Source organism: Sceloporus undulatus, chromosome 3 (genome assembly GCF_019175285.1).
Source record: "Sceloporus undulatus isolate JIND9_A2432 ecotype Alabama chromosome 3, SceUnd_v1.1, whole genome shotgun sequence".
NCBI classification, from domain to species: Eukaryota; Metazoa; Chordata; class Lepidosauria; order Squamata; family Phrynosomatidae; genus Sceloporus; species Sceloporus undulatus.
Window position 1 is genome coordinate 18,654,947 of NC_056524.1, and position 17,418 is coordinate 18,672,364.

General features: G+C 43.9%; 1 protein-coding gene across 1 annotated transcript in view; it reads right to left on the bottom strand.

The window, feature by feature from the left end:
* MTMR2 (myotubularin related protein 2) overlaps nucleotides 1-14,025 on the bottom strand; it is a 55,444-nt gene extending 41,419 nt beyond the window's left edge. The window contains exon 1 of the mRNA XM_042458932.1: nucleotides 13,764-14,025. Coding sequence (XP_042314866.1) covers nucleotides 13,764-13,897 — 134 coding nt within the window. The 5' untranslated portion in view covers nucleotides 13,898-14,025. The remainder of the gene's footprint in view (nucleotides 1-13,763) is intronic.
* Between the last annotated feature and the right edge of the window lie 3,393 nt (nucleotides 14,026-17,418).

The following is a 17,418-nucleotide window of genomic DNA, read 5'->3' on the forward strand; positions in this document are numbered from 1 at the left end:
CCTTGGTAAACAAAGCATGGATTGTTGGAATCTTTTTCTGCACTCCAAGGACAGAAGCCAACCACCCATTGAAATGCAATACAGTGCTCCTATGGAAAAACTGCTACTGAATTGTGCCTTTCATTGAGTCAAAGCTCCCTAAGAGCCCAATCTTTTAGTAGCAGTTATAGAAGCTTGCTTCCCCCTAAGAGTCTTATATTTCATTCTTCTTTTCTACTCAAGAGTGTGTTTTGAGACCCTAAGGCCTGCCTGAGGACAGCGAGAACTGTGGTCAGAACATTTATCAAAAAAGAAGGAGGAAGGGGGGGGGGGGGAGAATAAAGCTTTCAGCAATAAGTTGTTATTCAATTCTGTAATTTGTTAGTTATTGCTTGTTAAAGAGGAATGCCTTACCAAAATGTTGCAGTGCCATCAGCATCATTATTGATGTTGCATTATTATTATTTTAAAAAATAAACTTAAATTTTTTTGGGGGGAAACGTCTCCCAAATCAGCACTCCACAAAAAATTTTTGAAGCAAGAGCAAACATTTGTTCCACCAAAAAAGTAATGGTGTTATTGTCACAAAAATAAGCCCTTGTTGAAAGAACCATAACGCAAATAATCCTGTCAGTGTCACACAAATGTAAATTTCCTTATACATGCATCTGCACTTTTTTGTCCACTGTGCAACAGTTCAGTTAATGGTTGCGTAACTGGTGTGACACAAGTGTAACCATTTTACGTGGGCCTACATCCTAATGAGTAGAGCCATTGGTTCAGGCAGATTTACCTACATGTTGACTCACCACTCAGCAGTTTGATTCAATGGATCTAGTATAGTTAGGATGAACTAACAGGATGCTAGCTATGCAGTTGTGCATTCTTGAACAGTGCCTATTTATCAATGCCTTTAATTTACTGCTTGATTCATAAGGACTGTGAAAGTAGAAGCTGTGCACCTCCCATTGCACAATGGCACAACAAACGGGGACAATGGCAGACCCACAACTGGTTGTACTGTGTCAATATTCAGCAGAAAGGTAGTGTTGTGTGACCACCATATAATTACAAGAGTGTAGATTTACACTATGCAACCGTGATGGAAGGATTTTAGCCAATGTGTTAATGTCAAGCTTGGGTTTAGGCCAACACATTTGGCAGGCACCATGTAATGCTGCCTAAAGGTTATAAACACAGGCTTTGGGTAATGAATGGCTGGGGGGGGGGATCTCAAGGACGACCTATATATATTGTTTTGCAATTGTTCATCCTGACTTTTATTCCCTCATAAATGGAAAGAAGCTGAAAGTGGCTTAATCAAAGAACAGAGGGTAGGAGGCGAGAAGAAGAAAAAGAGCTAGTTAACCCTTTCCTTTCCAGCTCTCTCTGTGTCCAATATTGCTGAACACAGATTGGTTGACAAAGTGACATCTCTCTCCCTTGTAGTAGTGGGAAGGACTTTGGATAAACATCCAGCAATGAAAGGATGACTTCTTTGAAGTGGACTTGTGGAATGACATTCTGCAATACTTGCTGAACTGCACACTGAATTTGTGTCTTAACATTTGCACTAAAATGTGCAATGCAAGGCCAGAAAGTTATTCTTGTTCTTTACAAAATGTTCTGTGATTGTCTCCTTCACTGTCTACTTGATCTTTATGGCCCGTTTTGCACGGGCAAAATGTATGTGCTCGGCACGTACTAGGGTTAGAAAGGGGCGTCCTTTCCGGATGCCCCATTCCCCAGTACATGCCGAGCACGTACAAAATGGCAGCATCCATTCTACATGGGCGCCGCCATTTTGACTTAGCATCCGCACATCGCACAGCAGAAATGACGCCGTGAGTGCGCCATTGGAGACTTGCGTCATCATTTCTGCGCCGCAAAAAGAACCCACTTGCGGTTTACAGACCGCCCTTTTGGGGCGGCCTGTTCCCGCCCCTCTCCCTGCCGGATCGGGGCCTCAGCTGCCAGAGTGGCAGCCTCTGAGGCCCCGATCTGCCACTTTCCAGGCTGCAGGGAAGTGGCAAAACGCCGCTTCCCCACAGCTTGGAAAGGGGTGTCTTGGGGCTTCGTGCCCCAAGGACACCCAACAGTGGCGGGGACAAACAGAAAGGGGCCGCTTGGCCCCTTTCTGCTTTGCGTTGCTGGTTCAGCCATCTAAAGGCTGCATCCAGCGACGCAAAGCTGGAAGGAGCTCCGTTTTGGAGCTCCTTCTGGCGCCACAGAAAGAGTGCCCTCCAGGTGCCCTCGCGCGGCACCAGCACGTCACTTCTGCGCTGCTCCGTTTGGAGGCGGCGTGGTCGTGACGTGCCAATGGCGGAGCCCATGTGTATAGGGCATTGCCATTTTGTACATCCTAGGTACGTACTAGGGTTAGGGAGTCCGGAAGGGACGCCGTTTCCTAACCCTAGTACGTACCTAGTACGTACTTTTTGCCGGTGTGCAACGGGCCGCTTTTTGTGGGTTCTTTTTGCTGTGTCCAGGAATCGCACGGTTTGTCCGCTGCAGTTCCTGGACGCAGCAACCAGCGGTGCAGGCAGAGCACCGTTTTTGGGCGCTTTGTAAAGCGCCTATGAAACAAATTGCATTTATTAATGAGTTCATCCTTTCATCCACAGCTTTCATCCAATGGATTCAACTCATTCTTTCTCACTCACCAACGTCTCCTTCACTCAGGGCCCTTTCACACTACCCAGTTACAGCATGATGATCCCACTTCACTGCCATGGCTGTCAGCTATGGAATCCTGGGATCTGTAGTTTCTGGGTGGCTAGATTGTATGCAATCTGTGAGGCAAGAGGCTATGCTGATGGCAGTAGTAGTGTCTCCCATGTCAGACAGGCCTTTGCCGCGAGCTAGACTAAATGTGCCAAATTCAGCAGCAGCAATAATGGAGAGTGACACTGGTGAAGGCTCTCTCAAAGACAACGGCAATGGCACCGTAGCTAACACATGTTAGTATTGTGCAGGAGGTGGCATAATAAACCCTTTTGAATGTCTTTCACCCCGAAAGCCCTAGGCTGAGACTATTAAAAATGAAACAGCAGATAATGCCCGAAGAGGAAACTCCCAGGTCGCATGGTACTGAATGAGCTATTGGGGTACAGCAGAGGACAACTATGAGTAGCACTGTGGCCTCAGGCCAGTCAACTAGTTCTCACATTGGCAGGCATCTTGTGCTTGCTCCACCATCATCCACAGGGAGAGAAGGGCCGGCCAACTCCAGGTCTTGCCTGAAAAAGGAAGGCCCTCCCTCTATCCACCATCATCCACAGGGAGAGATGGGCAGGCAACTCCAGGCCTTGCCTGAAAAGAAGAAGGCCCTCCCTCTATCCACCATCACTCAGAGGGAGAGAAGGGCAGGCCAACTCCATTGGGCCTAATCAGAGTAAGAAGAAGAGCCCTCCCTCCTGCTATGGTCCAGGCCTCAGAGGGAGAGAAGATCTGCTGGACTTTCCCCCTTCTCCACTGCTATTCCCTTCTCCTTTTCTGTCTTGTCTTTTTAGATTGTAAACCTGCGGGCAGGGAAATGTCTAATTTTTAAAAAAATGTAAGCCACTCTGATAGCCTTTTGGCTGAAGAGCAGGTTATAAATACTATAAACAAGTAAATAATAATAATGATGATGCAACTGCACTCAGGCCAAAAGGACGTTCATCTGTTGATGTGGACAGAGATGAAAGGAAAGTCCAAAGTTGCCCAACACATACTATAGGAATACAGAATGCGAGATGCATGAAGCAAGGGAAGCTAGACGTAGTAAAACAAGAAATGAAAATACGAACTGAAGTAAGTAAGAACTGAAGTAAGAACTGAAAAGCAAAGCTATGATACAAAAAAGGAATAATAAAACTACTTTTTCCCCTACATATGTATAGACAAAGTAACATATATGTGTTGGTGTGTGTGTGCTTATAGACTGCTAGAAGGAAATATATATGTAACCACTAAAGAAAAAGATCAATGAGTTCATAGGAATTTGAGAAACAAGATACAGAATATACAAGAAGAAAATTAAAAGGAAACAGGATTGAATTTTTCATATTTTAATTAGAAAAAAAGGAATTGTATAGTTACCTAGATAGAATAGATTAGAAATGCAAAACTTAGCTGGGATAAAGAAAGGTTTGACAAAAAGGCAAGTTATGTATTGTAATATATATCTGAGATAAATAAACTAGTAGAAATTATTTCTCTATAGAAGGTAATAGAATGGAAGTTGTACAAAGCACAACAATCAAATGAATGTTGTCAACTGAGTTATGTTTGCCTTTTTTATACTCTATGAAAACATAAATAAAATTATATTTTAAAAATAAAATAGAACATATGAACATTGTAATACTTGGTGTGTGAGAGCTAAAGTGGACAGGAATGGGACATTTTGAATCAGGTAATTAGTGTTTTACTCAGGTAATGAAATCCTAAGAAGAAATGGGGTGGCACTAATAGTGAGGAAAGATGTAGAAAAAGCAATCAAAGTATATAATGTGAAAGCTGACTGAGGTCTGGTACAGACGGGCCTGAAAGGGCGGTCTGGGGCTGCCTTTCGTTGCTGCGCAGCACAAAAAGGGAGTGCTAAAAAGTGGCTCCTTTTTGTGCCGCCACAAGCAGCTTGTGGTGGCGCGAACACATCACTGCTGCACTGCTCCATTTGGATGCAGCACAGCAGCAACATCATTGTTGTGCATGCCGTCTATACGGCGCTGCACAGAGATGACACCCTAGTCACGTGCTAGGGTTATGGGGCATGTGGCCGCTCCACCCCAAGACAACCCAAGCACGTGACGAGGGCATCATTCGGGGTCTGCCTGTACCAGGCCTGAATAATATCAATAAGACCTCAAGGAAAACCTACCAGTGTAACCATAATCCAAATTCACACTCCAGTTACAGAGTCAGAAGAAGAAGAAATTGAAAGATTCTCTGCTGAAGTCCAGGAAGAAATTGATCACACATCAAAACAGGACTTGTTGTTAATCATAGGGAGTTATAATGCAAAAGCTGGAGACAGAGCAGAACCAAAGATTGTTGGAAAATTTGGTCCAGCATGAAGAAATTGTTCAGGAGACCAACAGATTGCATTTTGTGAGGAAAACAATTTGTTCACTGCAAACACATTCTTCAAGCAGACAGAGGTGACTGTATACATGGAATTCATCTGAAGGCCAATATAGAAATCAGACTACATAATTGGGAGGAGAAGATTTAGAACCTCTATTCTCTCTGTAAATACAGAGAGATACTGTGCAAGTTAGAAGCAGATTGTGGCACAGACCATGAACTGATAATATAAAAAGTTAGACTAAAGCTAAAGAAGAGCATTAAACCAACCATCGTGCCAAAATACAATCTGAAGAACATCCCCACAGAATTTAAACATAATGGAAAAAATAGATATACTCAATTAAACAGCTAAAAAATTGGGATGACAAAGTGTTAATATGGACTGTTCCTGCCAAATCAGGATGTTTGGATGGCATGCAGTGTTACAAAGCAGCTGGCAAAAAGCTACTATGGAACTATGTGGTTGAAGACAGAAAAAGATTCAGCAAAATCTCTACCATACAGGCTGTATTGCTTAGTTTTCCAAGTTCTTTGCATTTCTTCATCATTAAGCAAGTACAGTACATGTATAATCTGAGAACCAACATAGTGTAGATGTTTATGCTTTGGGCTATATATTTGGAGACTAGAGGCCTCTTAGTACTAGCAGTAGAAAGATGCTTTGCAGCAGCTAACGTGCCTTTCTTCAACTTATTTTCTGTAGGGGCAAGGGAAGAAGAAAAAAAGAAAAAGAAAAAAGCCCTCCCTTCAGCCTCCATCTTGAGGGAGAGAAAGGCAGGCTAGCTCCACCAGGCCTGCCTGGAAGAAGAAAAGACCTCCCTTCAGCCACCTTCTTGAGGGAGAGAGATTGTATTGTATTGCATTTTTGTTCTGTACACCGCTAGGATCATTGCGGAATAGCGGTCTATAAATAAAATGTATTATTATTATTATTGTTATTATTATTATTATTATTATTATTATTAAATGAATGATGATAAAACATAGGGTTATTTATTTAAAGATATAGATGCATTAATCTGTAGAATCAGTATGTAAATCGTGTAGCACCTTTGAGACTAGCTGAAAGAACGAAGTTGGCAGCATGAGCTTTCATAGTCTTAAGTTTGCTTTCTCAAATGAATTTGAGTCTGGGAGTAAATGCATCTAAGGAAGTAGACTTAAGCCTAGGAAAGCTCAGTTAGTCTCAAAGGTGTTACAAGATCTCTCGGCATACTGATTCCTTTTTACCAATAATAATCACTGGGTGACCTTGAGCAAGTCACATTCTCTCAGCCTCAGAGGATGGCGATGGAACAATCCTGCCAAGAAAACCCCATGATAGGATTGTCGTGCCAGAAATTATTCGAGAGCACAGAACAACACCTGTATGTAAAACTATGTGATTAAGGCAGGGTGGCTATGCTGTAAACATCTCATCTGTAAGCCTTTTTGGTAGTAGATGATTTTGTAAATTTCACCTCCCTACAAATTAAAAGATACACGATGCATGCAAAACAAGACTTTCTGACAAATTGTCCGTGTGGAACATCAAAGCCCAAAATAGAAATGCAGATGGCATGATTTCAGTGCATCCTACAGACTGTACTAGAATACAGAAACAGCTTCATTCCCTTTGCCTCCTTCATCCAATGTGCAACATGCTGAAATCTGTTGCTTTAAAAAGTAAAATAATAATAATAATAATAATAATAATAATAATAATAATAATAATTTATTTGTATACCGCCCTTCCAATGATCAGGGCGGTGAACAGCAATCAAAGACATTACAATATAATACATCAACAGCAAATCAAAACAAATGCAACAACAATACAGATACAATAAACTATTAAAACCAGTAATAAAACCCCGTCGGCCAGCTACTATTGCTGTCAGGGGGGGGAAGACTAGCTGGAACTTGTGTCGGGGAATGCTAGTTGGAACAGGAAGGTTTTTAATTCCTTCCTGAACTGGGCCAGGGAGGTGGCCGAGCAGAGCTCTGTGGGCAGCGTATTCCAGAGGGTCGGGGCAATGATGGAGTATGTCCTCCTTGCTGTGGAGGTTAGCCTAGCCCCTGGTACCCTCAATAATTGCTGCCCAGATGTTCTGAGGGTGCGGGGCGGAATGTATGGGGAGAGGCGGTCCTCAAGGTATCCTGGGCCCAAGCTATGTAGGGCTTTATAGGTTATAACCACCTTGTATTGCGCCCGGAAGCGAATGGGCAGCCAATGCAGATCTTTAAGTACAGGTGTAATATGACTGGCCCTGGAAGTACCAGTGACCAGTCTGGCTGCCATATTCTGTACCATCTGTAGCTTCCGGGTATGGTACAAGGGTTTCCCCATGTAGAGCGCATTGCAGAAGTCCAATCGAAAGGTTACCAGAGCATGTACTACCGTTTCAAGGTCCCTCTGGGCCAGGTATGGGCGCAGCTGGCGAATAAGCCGAAGCTGATAACAGGTGCTCTTGACCGTCGCATCCACCTGAGCTGTAAGGTGAAGCGACGAATCAAGAAGCACCACCAGACTGCGTACAGAGTCCTTCACAGGAAGCGTGATCCCGTTCAGGACAGGTGGAACCACCGCCATTCCTGGACCAGGGGAACCTATCACAAGTACCTCCGTTTTCTCTGGATTCAGACTGAGTCGGTTTTCCCTCATCCAGCCCATTACCGACTCCAGACAGGCCACGAGAGGAGAGATGCCATCCCCGGTCACTGCATCAGTCAGAGACATAGAGAAGACTATTTGGGTGTCATCAGCATACTGATAACCCCGCGCCCCATGTCTCCGGATGATCTCTCCCAGCGGTTTCATGTAAATGTTAAAAAGCATGGGAGACAGAATGGCTCCTTGAGGGACCCCAGATGTAAGGGCCCTCTTATCGGAGCACACGTCTCCCAGCTGCACCATCTGGAACCTCCCAGAGAGGTAGGACCGGAACCACTGGAGCGCAGTGCCCCCGATTCCCACCTCTACCAGGCGCTCCAGAAGGATACCATGGTCTATGGTATCGAAAGCCACTGAGATGTCCAAAAGCACCAACAGGGACACGCTTCCCCTGTCGATGCCCAGACGGAGATCATCGACCAAGGCGACCATGGCCGTCTCAACGCCGTAACCTGCCCGAAAGCCAGTTTGAAATGGGTCAAGATAATCCGTTTCATCCAAGATCGATTGAAGCTGGATTGCAACCGCCCTCTCGATCACCTTCCCCAAAAATAGCAGCAGCGAGACTGGCCGATAATTACTATGTATCAGGGGGTCGAGGGAGGGCTTTTTTAACAAAAATTCTCTTAAAAGTACTTCAAAAGTGTATGTGCATATTGGTCATTGCAGGACCTAAATAGCATAGCTTTTGGTACATTGTACATTAACAATAATACCAACAAAATGGTAAAATAATTATTAAAATAAAACAAATAAAATAAGTTATGGTAAGTGCAACAATACAGGCATTGAATTAGAAGAAAACAAACATTGAAATGGATCTACCGAGCTACTCCCCACATCAAGACAGGACCAGTGATTTATCCAGCTTCAAATTAACAAAGGGTGCATCTATATTACAGAAATAATGCAGTTTGACATCAATGTAACTGCCAACAGGGATGTAGCCAAGGGGGGGGGATCTGGGGGTCCGGACCCCCCCCTTCCATTAGAAAAATGAATGGTGTGTGCTGCTGCGCCGCCGCACTCAAGCCCCATTATAATGGTGGCACTTAGTCTGGACCCCTCCCCCCTTCCTAAAATCCTAGCTACGTCCCTGCTGCCAAGGCTTCATCCTACAGAATCCTGGAATTTTTAGTTCTGTAAAGCACCAGTACGATAAGCAGTGAAGACTGAAAACCTTATAAAGCTACAGATCCCAGGATTCCATAGGATGGAGCTAAAACACTTAAAGTAGTGTCAAACTGCATTAGCTCTACAGCATAGATGCAGCCGTAGCACCATGAACACATCTGAGCTCATCAGATTTTGGAAGCTATGCAGGATTGGAATTGATTACTATGAACTGATGAAGACTAGCGATCACCAGGTAGAGCTAGACACTTCCAAGACACTTCAGAAATCCAAGACACTTTTGGTTCCAAGCATTTCAAATAAGGGAGACTCAACTGGTAATGGCTTAGCCAAATATTTCACATTACTTATTAATTGTTCCTTTCAAGTGAAAATGTTAAAATGTCAGGGCGTTGAACCACTCAAAGGCAATGCCATGTAGACAACAGTATCTATTGGATCAAGATGCAAACTTCAACAATCAGGGAGTTGGCAATAGAAAGTAAATGCAACACCATTTTTGGGTGAGTAGCAACTTCAAGGTTCTTAAAAATCATGGAACCATGATTCAGCAGTAAAGCATATGCTTCTCATGCAAAAATATGAAATATCTATGGCTGAGATCCCAGACAGCTCTTCTAGTCACAATAGACATTATAAACTATTTGGATCTAGCAGCAGCCAAATGTAATGTATATACTCGAATATAAGTCAACTTCTTATATAGGTCGAGGGTAGGCTTGCCATATCCCGGTTTTGGGGCCCTGGAATGGTCCCCATCCAGGTTTGGCAGTTTGTCCCGGGCCCAAAGGGCCTGGGTGCTCGTGCACCTCTGGTGCGCTTGCAAGCCCAGCCACAGCTCCTCCTGCCTGCAGTGCCTCCACTGTGATGGCGGGGGATGGGGTTGGGGGCTCTCCGTGGCTGCTGCCATGCCTTTGGCTGTTGTTGCTGCTGTCTGCCTTCAGCTCCTTTCCAACTTATGGCGACCCTAAGCAGTTTCCTTGGCAAGTTTCTTCAAGGAGGGGTTGTCTTTACCTTCCCCTGAGAGGCTGAGAGAGTGTGACTTGCTGCCCAAAATCACCATGGCTTCCATGGCCGAGCTGGGATTTGAACCCTGGTCTCACATTTTCCTAGTCCAATACTCAGGCCACTACACAATGCTAGACCCTCCACTGCACTTAAAGGTACAGTACTCAGTTATGATTTATTTATTATTTGTTATTGTGTACCTTCAAGTTGTTTTCTCCTTATGGAGACCCTAAAGAAAACCTATCCTGGGGTTTGCTTGGCAAGGTTTGTTCAGAGGAGTTTTGCCATGGCTTTCTGCTGAGGAGGCTGAGAGAGTGTGACTTGCTTGAGCTTGAGGTCACCCATAGGCAGGGAAATGAACCCTGGTCTCCAGAGTCTTAGTCCACCACACAAAGCTACATCCCAAATTTCTATCCAGGAAGAATGTCAAAATGTTCTCCATTTTGAGCATGCCTAAGAAGCATGCATTTTATATTAATGCATTTTGAATTTATTACTTTTTTGTTTTTTTAGTTGTTTGTGTCCTCCATTCACAAAATATGTCCTACAGTTGGGGGCTAAATTTTGTCCTACATTTGTCCTACATTTTTTACATTTGTCCTACTTTGGAGGTAGACAGTTATGGCAACCCTAGTCGAGGGCATCCCCTGATTGGAATGCCCCCAAAGTTGCTGGAATGGGGGACGGGACTTCTGGCTCAGGGGGCAGGACTTCCAGGTTGGGGGGGCGCAAGGCACTATGGGAAGGCTAAAGGGGCCAGGACTTCTGGGATGGGAGGTATGTTGGGAGGGTTTTTTTGGCCGGAAGGCTGAATTTCCCTGACTCTTCCCGGAAATTTGGCAAATACGGAAATGTTTTAAAATTCCTTGTTTCTGGGAAATTTCCCAGACATTGGTAACACTGCAGGTTACACTCTTGACTTTCATTTGGGGATGGCTCTTTCCTAAATAAGAGTGAAAGTATAGTACATACATAATAATAATAATAGTTTTATTTTTATTCTCCTTTCGCCTTGAAAGAATCAAAGCGGATTACAGGAAGATCAAGATAAAATCACATACAATTTTTAAATATAATTAAAACCAGCCAAACCCCAACTCTCCCCTCAAACATAAAATCATTAATCAGAGCCCTAAAAGGAAATTAAACAGGAAACATTTAAAACATTCCAGGACCAATAAAGTAAATAATAATAATAATAATAATAATAATAATAACAATAATGATAAAAAATAATAAAAAATCCGGGCAGATACACTGACCCATGGATAAATTGACTCAGTTTTTTGACTAAAATTTCTAGACTTATACAAGAGTTTATACAATACAGTAATGTAAGGTAGGTTCCTTAACAGAATCATAGAATCATAGAGTTGGAAGAGACCACAAGGGCCATCCAGTCCAACCTCATTTTGCCATGCAGGAACTCTTAGTCAAAACATCCCCGACAGATGGCCATCCAGCCTCTGCTTAAAGACATCTAAGGAAGGAGACTCCACTACACTCCGAGGGAGTGTGTTCCACTGTCGAACAGCCCTTACTGTCAGGAAGTTCTTCCTAATGCTGAGGTGGAATCTCTTTTCCTTTAGTTTGCATCCATTGCTCCGAGTTCTAGTCTCTGGAGCAGCAGAAAACAAGCTTGCTCCCTCATCAATATGACATTCCTTCAAGTATTTAAAACAGGGTTATCATATCCCCTCTTAACCTTCTCTTCTCCAGGCTAAACATCCCCAGCTCCCTAAGTCGTTCCTCATAGGGCATGGTTTCCAGACCTTTCACCATTTTAGTCGCCCTCCTTTGGACACGCTCCAGTTTCTCAACATCCTTTTTAAATTGTGGTGCCCAGAACTGGACACAATATTCCAGGTGGGGCCTGACCAAAGCAGAATAGAGTGGGACTATTACTTCCCTTGATCTAGACACTATACTTCTATTGATGCAGTCTAAAATGGCCTAGGTCTTGGGAGAAATACTTTTTTCTACTAGAACTACAGAATATCCCAGCCACTATGACCAGCTAAAAGATTTTGGAAGCACAGTCCAAAAAAAAAAAATTTTTCCCCCCTAAATTCTGTTCTGTCTATTTTTGAAGGATGGATCAAGCCACAAACTAGAGGAGGAAGGCAAAAGCATATAGATTGTCCAGCAAGTGGGTTGGATTGAGAGTCAGTCATCCTTACAAAGACATTTGTCTTGGAATCAATGAGACTTAAGCCAGGACAGATGACTAAGAAAAGACCTATTTATTTAAATGAGTTTATCTGAAGTGAGTAACACTGTCTGAAACCAACTGACTATACAACTTGGGTGATCACCTTTTCCCCAACATAAGACAGGATGGTTTTTGTCTCCATGTTATAAAAGAGTAGAGTCACAGGAATCAATGAGATTTAAACCAGTAGTGATGACTAACATAAGTAACACTTATTCTAATGATAGAGAGATCTTGTAGCACCTTTGAGACTAACTGAAAGAGAGAAGTTGGCAGCATGAGTTTTCGTAGACTTAAGTCTACTTCCTCAGATGCATTTATTCTAGCAGGTTTACTTAAACTGTGCAATGCTATCTGATGCCAACTGACTATACGCCTGGATGATCACTTTTCCCCAAATACAAATGTAAATTCATGCTTCTTAGTCCTGCTCAACATGGATGACATTTTGGGATCCCTCCTGGAGAGAAGATGGAAAGAGAGGACATGACTAGATAAAAAGCTAAAAACACTTCATAGAAATTTCAATTTGGGGATTCCTAGTTCTCTCAACATGGAGGACATTTTAGGATTCCTCCTGGACAGAAGGCTGAAATGGAGGATAGGTCCTGGAAAAGGAGGATGCCTGGTCACCCTCCACCAGCATAATACATTTTGGGATTCCTCCTGGAGAGATGGTAGAAAGGGAGGACATGACCAAATGAAAACCTAAAAACACTTCACAGAAATGTAAATTTATGATTCTTAGTCCTGCTCAAAATGAGGGACATTTTGAGATTCCTCCTGGGCAGAAGGCTGAAATGGAGGAGGACGTGTCCTGGAAAAGGAGGACGCCTGGTCACCCTGTACCAACATAATACTAGGATATTTTGTGAGTCCTTGTGGAGAGAAGGGGGAAAGGGAGGACATGTTTAAAGAAAAAGCTCAAAACATATGGAAATGTCAATTCATGCTTCTTCGTCCTGCTCAAAATGAGGGACATTTTGAGATTACTCCTGGGCAGAAGACTGAAATGTGTAGGCCATGTCCTGGAAAAGGAGTCGCCTGGTCACCCTTACAAGGACAGGCTGCCAAGTGTTGTTGTTGTTATATTTTCTTATATCCTGCCTTTCTGCCAATATAGGGACCCATTTCTTGAGGGGGTACCAAGTAAAAGTGATGTTAGTCAATAGGGCTGCTTAGCCCTGCTCAAAATGGAGGAGGTTGTGGGACTCCTCCTGGGCAGAAGGCTGGAATGGAGAAGGAGGAGCTCTGTATTATCATTATCTTATATCCTGCCTTTCTGCCAATATGGGGACCCATTTCTCCAGAAGGTACCAAGCAAAGGTGATGTTAGTCAATGGGGCTGCTTAGCCCTGCTCAAAATGGAGGACATTGTGGTACTCTTCCCGGGCAGAAGGCTGAAATGGAGGAGGAGGAGATGTCCTGGAAACGGAGGACTCCTGGTCACCCAAGCATCACATTATTATTATTATTATTATTATTATTATTATTATTATTATTATTATTTATTATTATTATTATTATTATTATTATTATTATTATTATTATTATTATTATTATTATTATTATTATTTTCTTCCATCCCTCCTTTCTCCCTATCTGGGGACCCATCTATCCCCTTCCCCTCCCCTCCATCTCTGCTTGGTAGTTGTCTTCTTCTGAGGGAACCTCGATGATGATGATGATGATGATGATGGTTACCTGCTGGAGAGGGAGTCGGTGCTGGGGCGGCGGAGGAGGGCGGTCGGAGGTGGCCCCTGGGTCGCTTTGGAGAAGGAGGAGGGAAGGCTCTCGCAGCTGGAGCTCTTCTCCTCCTCGTCCTCCTCGTCCTCCATGGCGGCTGCTGGCTGGGAGCCCCTTCCAAGGAAGGAAGGAAGGAAGGAGGCGAGGAGGCTGTCAGAGGAGGAGTGGGGAGCCCACAGAGGGGCAGGAAGCTGCCATGTTTGAGCCCACAGTGCAATGCGCAAGGCGGGGACACATCATGATGATGCTCATCATGATGCTCATGCTTCTGGGGGATGGCTCAGGGAACAGCAAGGACATCCCCACTGCAGAAATTATCCACTGTGACACCGCTTTAACTGCCCCTGGCTCAATGCTTTGTTGTGTTTGTTGTGGCACCAGAGCGCGCACTCTCTCTCTCTGACAGAGAAGGCTAATTATCTCACACAACTACAACTCCTAGGAATCCACAGGCACTGAGCCATGACAGTTAATGTGGTATCAAACTGCATTATTTTTGCAGTGTGGCAGCAGCAACCTCAAGTTAGTAACCAACAAGGTGCTACAAGATCTCTTGGTATTATAAATTAAATAAGTTGCCTTCAAGGCGCAGCACCAGACTCACCAGCAGCATCTATCCTAGAGAAATAATGCACTTTGGCACCACTTTAAGTGCTGTGGCTCCATCCTATGCAAACCTGGGGTTTGCAGTTTTACAAGATTTTTTAAAGCTTTCTTTAAGAGTGCTGGTGCCTCACAAAACTACAAATCCCAGGATTCTGTAGGATGGAGCTGTGGCAGTTAATGTAGTGTCTAACTGCATTAGCTCTACAGTGTGGTTTAGCACAAATCTGGGTGACCAGATGTCATAACCACAAAGTAGGCCAAGGCACAACAACATGAAGGACATTCGAGAAAAATTGTAGGGCATTACAAAAATAAAAGCTTAGAAACACTAATATATAAAATGTAAACCCATGCTTCTCAGTCATGCTCAACATGAAGGACGTTTTGGCATGGTGTCAAAACTGCATTAATTCTGGCATCCTTGGTTCCAAAGCTCACTGCAGGAATAGTCCAGTTTGAGACTGCTTTAACTGCCCCTGGCTCACTGCTAGAGAAATCTGGGAACTGTAGTTCTGTGAGACATTTGGCCTTCTCTTGTCACGATAAACTACAATTCCCAGGTTTCCCTAGCACTGAGCCAGGGCAGTTAAAGCAGTGTCAAACTGGATTGTTTCTGCAGTGTGTTTTGGACCAAAGTTATCTTGGCCAAGAGAGCTCTGGTGCCACAATGAACTGCAAGCCCCAGGATGCCAGAGGATGGAACCATGACAGTGTCAAAACTGCATTGATTCTGGCTTCCTGGGTCCAAAACACACTGCAGAAATAATCCAGTTTTGAGACTGCTTTAACCGCCCTGGCTCAATGCTAGGGAATCCTGGGGACTGTAGTTGTTGTAAGACATTCAGCCTTCTCTGTCAGAGAGAGCTCCAGTGCCACGACAAACTACATTTCCCAGGATTCACTAGCACTGAGCCAGGGGCTGTTAAAGCAGCCTCAGACTGGATTAATTCTGGCATCCTGGGTCCAAAATACACTGCAGGAACAATCCAGGTTGAGACCGCTTCAACTGCCCTGGTTTAGTGCTGAGGAATCCTGGGAACTGTAGTTTCTTGTGGCACCAGAGCTCTCTGACAGAGAGAAGGCTAAGGCCTCATTCATACTACATAATAAACCGGTTTAAAGAACCTGTATATATTCCGGAAAATCCCAAAAGAAAAAAAAAGAATTGCGTTTTGTCAACTTTCTAGCCAGTTTAATGTTGCGTTAACCCCAATGTGTCTGAAAATCAATTGCGCTTTTGTGTGTCTTCTTAGTTTTTTGGGGGGTTGGGGGTTAAATCCTGTTTCTGCATGGGATGCCTCCCATGTGATAAACTCCAATGTCTTTGAATTCTACCACCAGGGAAAGCATTTATAATTCTATCAGTCTTTTAGGGACTGTTTTAGCTACATCTGATAAAGGGAATTCTCATCCTCTGTGGGAGCTGATACTGAAATAAATGCATTTATCTGTAAGGTTCTATAACACACTTCACTTTTGCAGAAGCAGACTAATATGGTGACACCTCTGATGGTTGTCAGCCAACAACAATGACAGATGTTCATGTGTTCAGCAAGAGAGACTGGTATTTCCTTGTATTCATCCTCTCTATCAGCAGAACAGGAAAAGGGGAGGAAGGGTGGGATGGAGTTTATAGGACAAGAGGCTTCAATGCAAAGATTACAGCCAAAGCCATAACATAGAATGGACTGGGTGCATCTGAGGAAGTAGGCTCAAGTTTACAAAAGCTCATGCTACCAATTTCTTTCAGTTAGTCTCAGAGGTCCTACAAGATCCCTTTGCATACTGATTTTCTGACCAGCATGGCTGTCTTTGAATGTTTTAGTAAATTTCTGAAGCATTAGAGCCTTTTCAGAGTTCTATCACCCTTCTCTGCTGATGTTGTATTTCTCAACGCTTAAGTGCAATGCTAGAAATTTGAAGACTGAAAGAAAAAGCCATGGTGGGTTGGGGGGGGGGGGAGAGCAGAATTCTGATATGGGAAGGCTATGCTCTTATTTGCCCCACTCTTTTATTACTTACCTTTTTATTACACATTTTAGTACCCCATATATTGAGGCAACTGCTCATATGTATATTTGCTGTCTGTCCTTTTTGATACTTTGTTGTTGTTGTTGTCTGCCTTCAAATTGTTTCTGATTTAAGGCGAACCTAGCATGGCATTTACTTAGCAACATTTGTTGAGAGGACAGTTGCCATTGCCTTCCCCTGAGGCTAAGAGTGTGACTTGCCAGTGGGTTTCCATGACTGAACAAGAATTTGAACCCTGGTGTCCCAGAGTTGTAGTCCCAATGCTCAAACCACTACGCCACACTGGCTCCTATATTTATAATTTTAAATCAGCACATTAAATTAGTCCCAGGGCTGTTCTGACAAACCAGGGTATCCTTCCTTACTGTTTTTTTTTTAACTGTGGAGTTTTCCCTGAAGTTTGCACCTTCATCCATGCTGCTCCTACCGCTCTTGCCACTAGTGCTCCTGCACTCGCCATTTTCAAACATGATTCTTCCCCTCCATGACAGTGCCATTGCCATCAGCTCTCAGACGCTTGCTAAAGGTCAGATGAGGCACCCAGATCACATGCTGGGTGCCTTGTTTGCCTCAGAGTAATGGGCGCACCAGCAGAGCTGGCATTGTTGAGGGAGGAGGAAGCAAGACATTCTGGTTGGGAACTGGTTTGGATGTTTGAAGATAGTAGGGGTTGGGACAGTGGTGGCGATGGCAGGGGCAGCGAAATTCCACAGGGATAGTTGGGTAATGTCCCTGTGGAGAAAAGGTACACCGGTTGGCTCCAGGTTGTGTGTGAGAGCAGGATGGGCAGGAGTCCATTTGGACTTTTGCCCCTTGCTCTGCTGTCCTTCCCCTGCCCATTGCTGTGGTGCCTGTGGTCATTTTGCCAGTGTTGCTGAGCCATTGCCACTGACCATAAACAGTACCTTAGTACTGGCATAGTTATGTCAGCCAAGAGGATTGTGGCCTGGAACTTGTGTTCTGAAAGAATAATTTT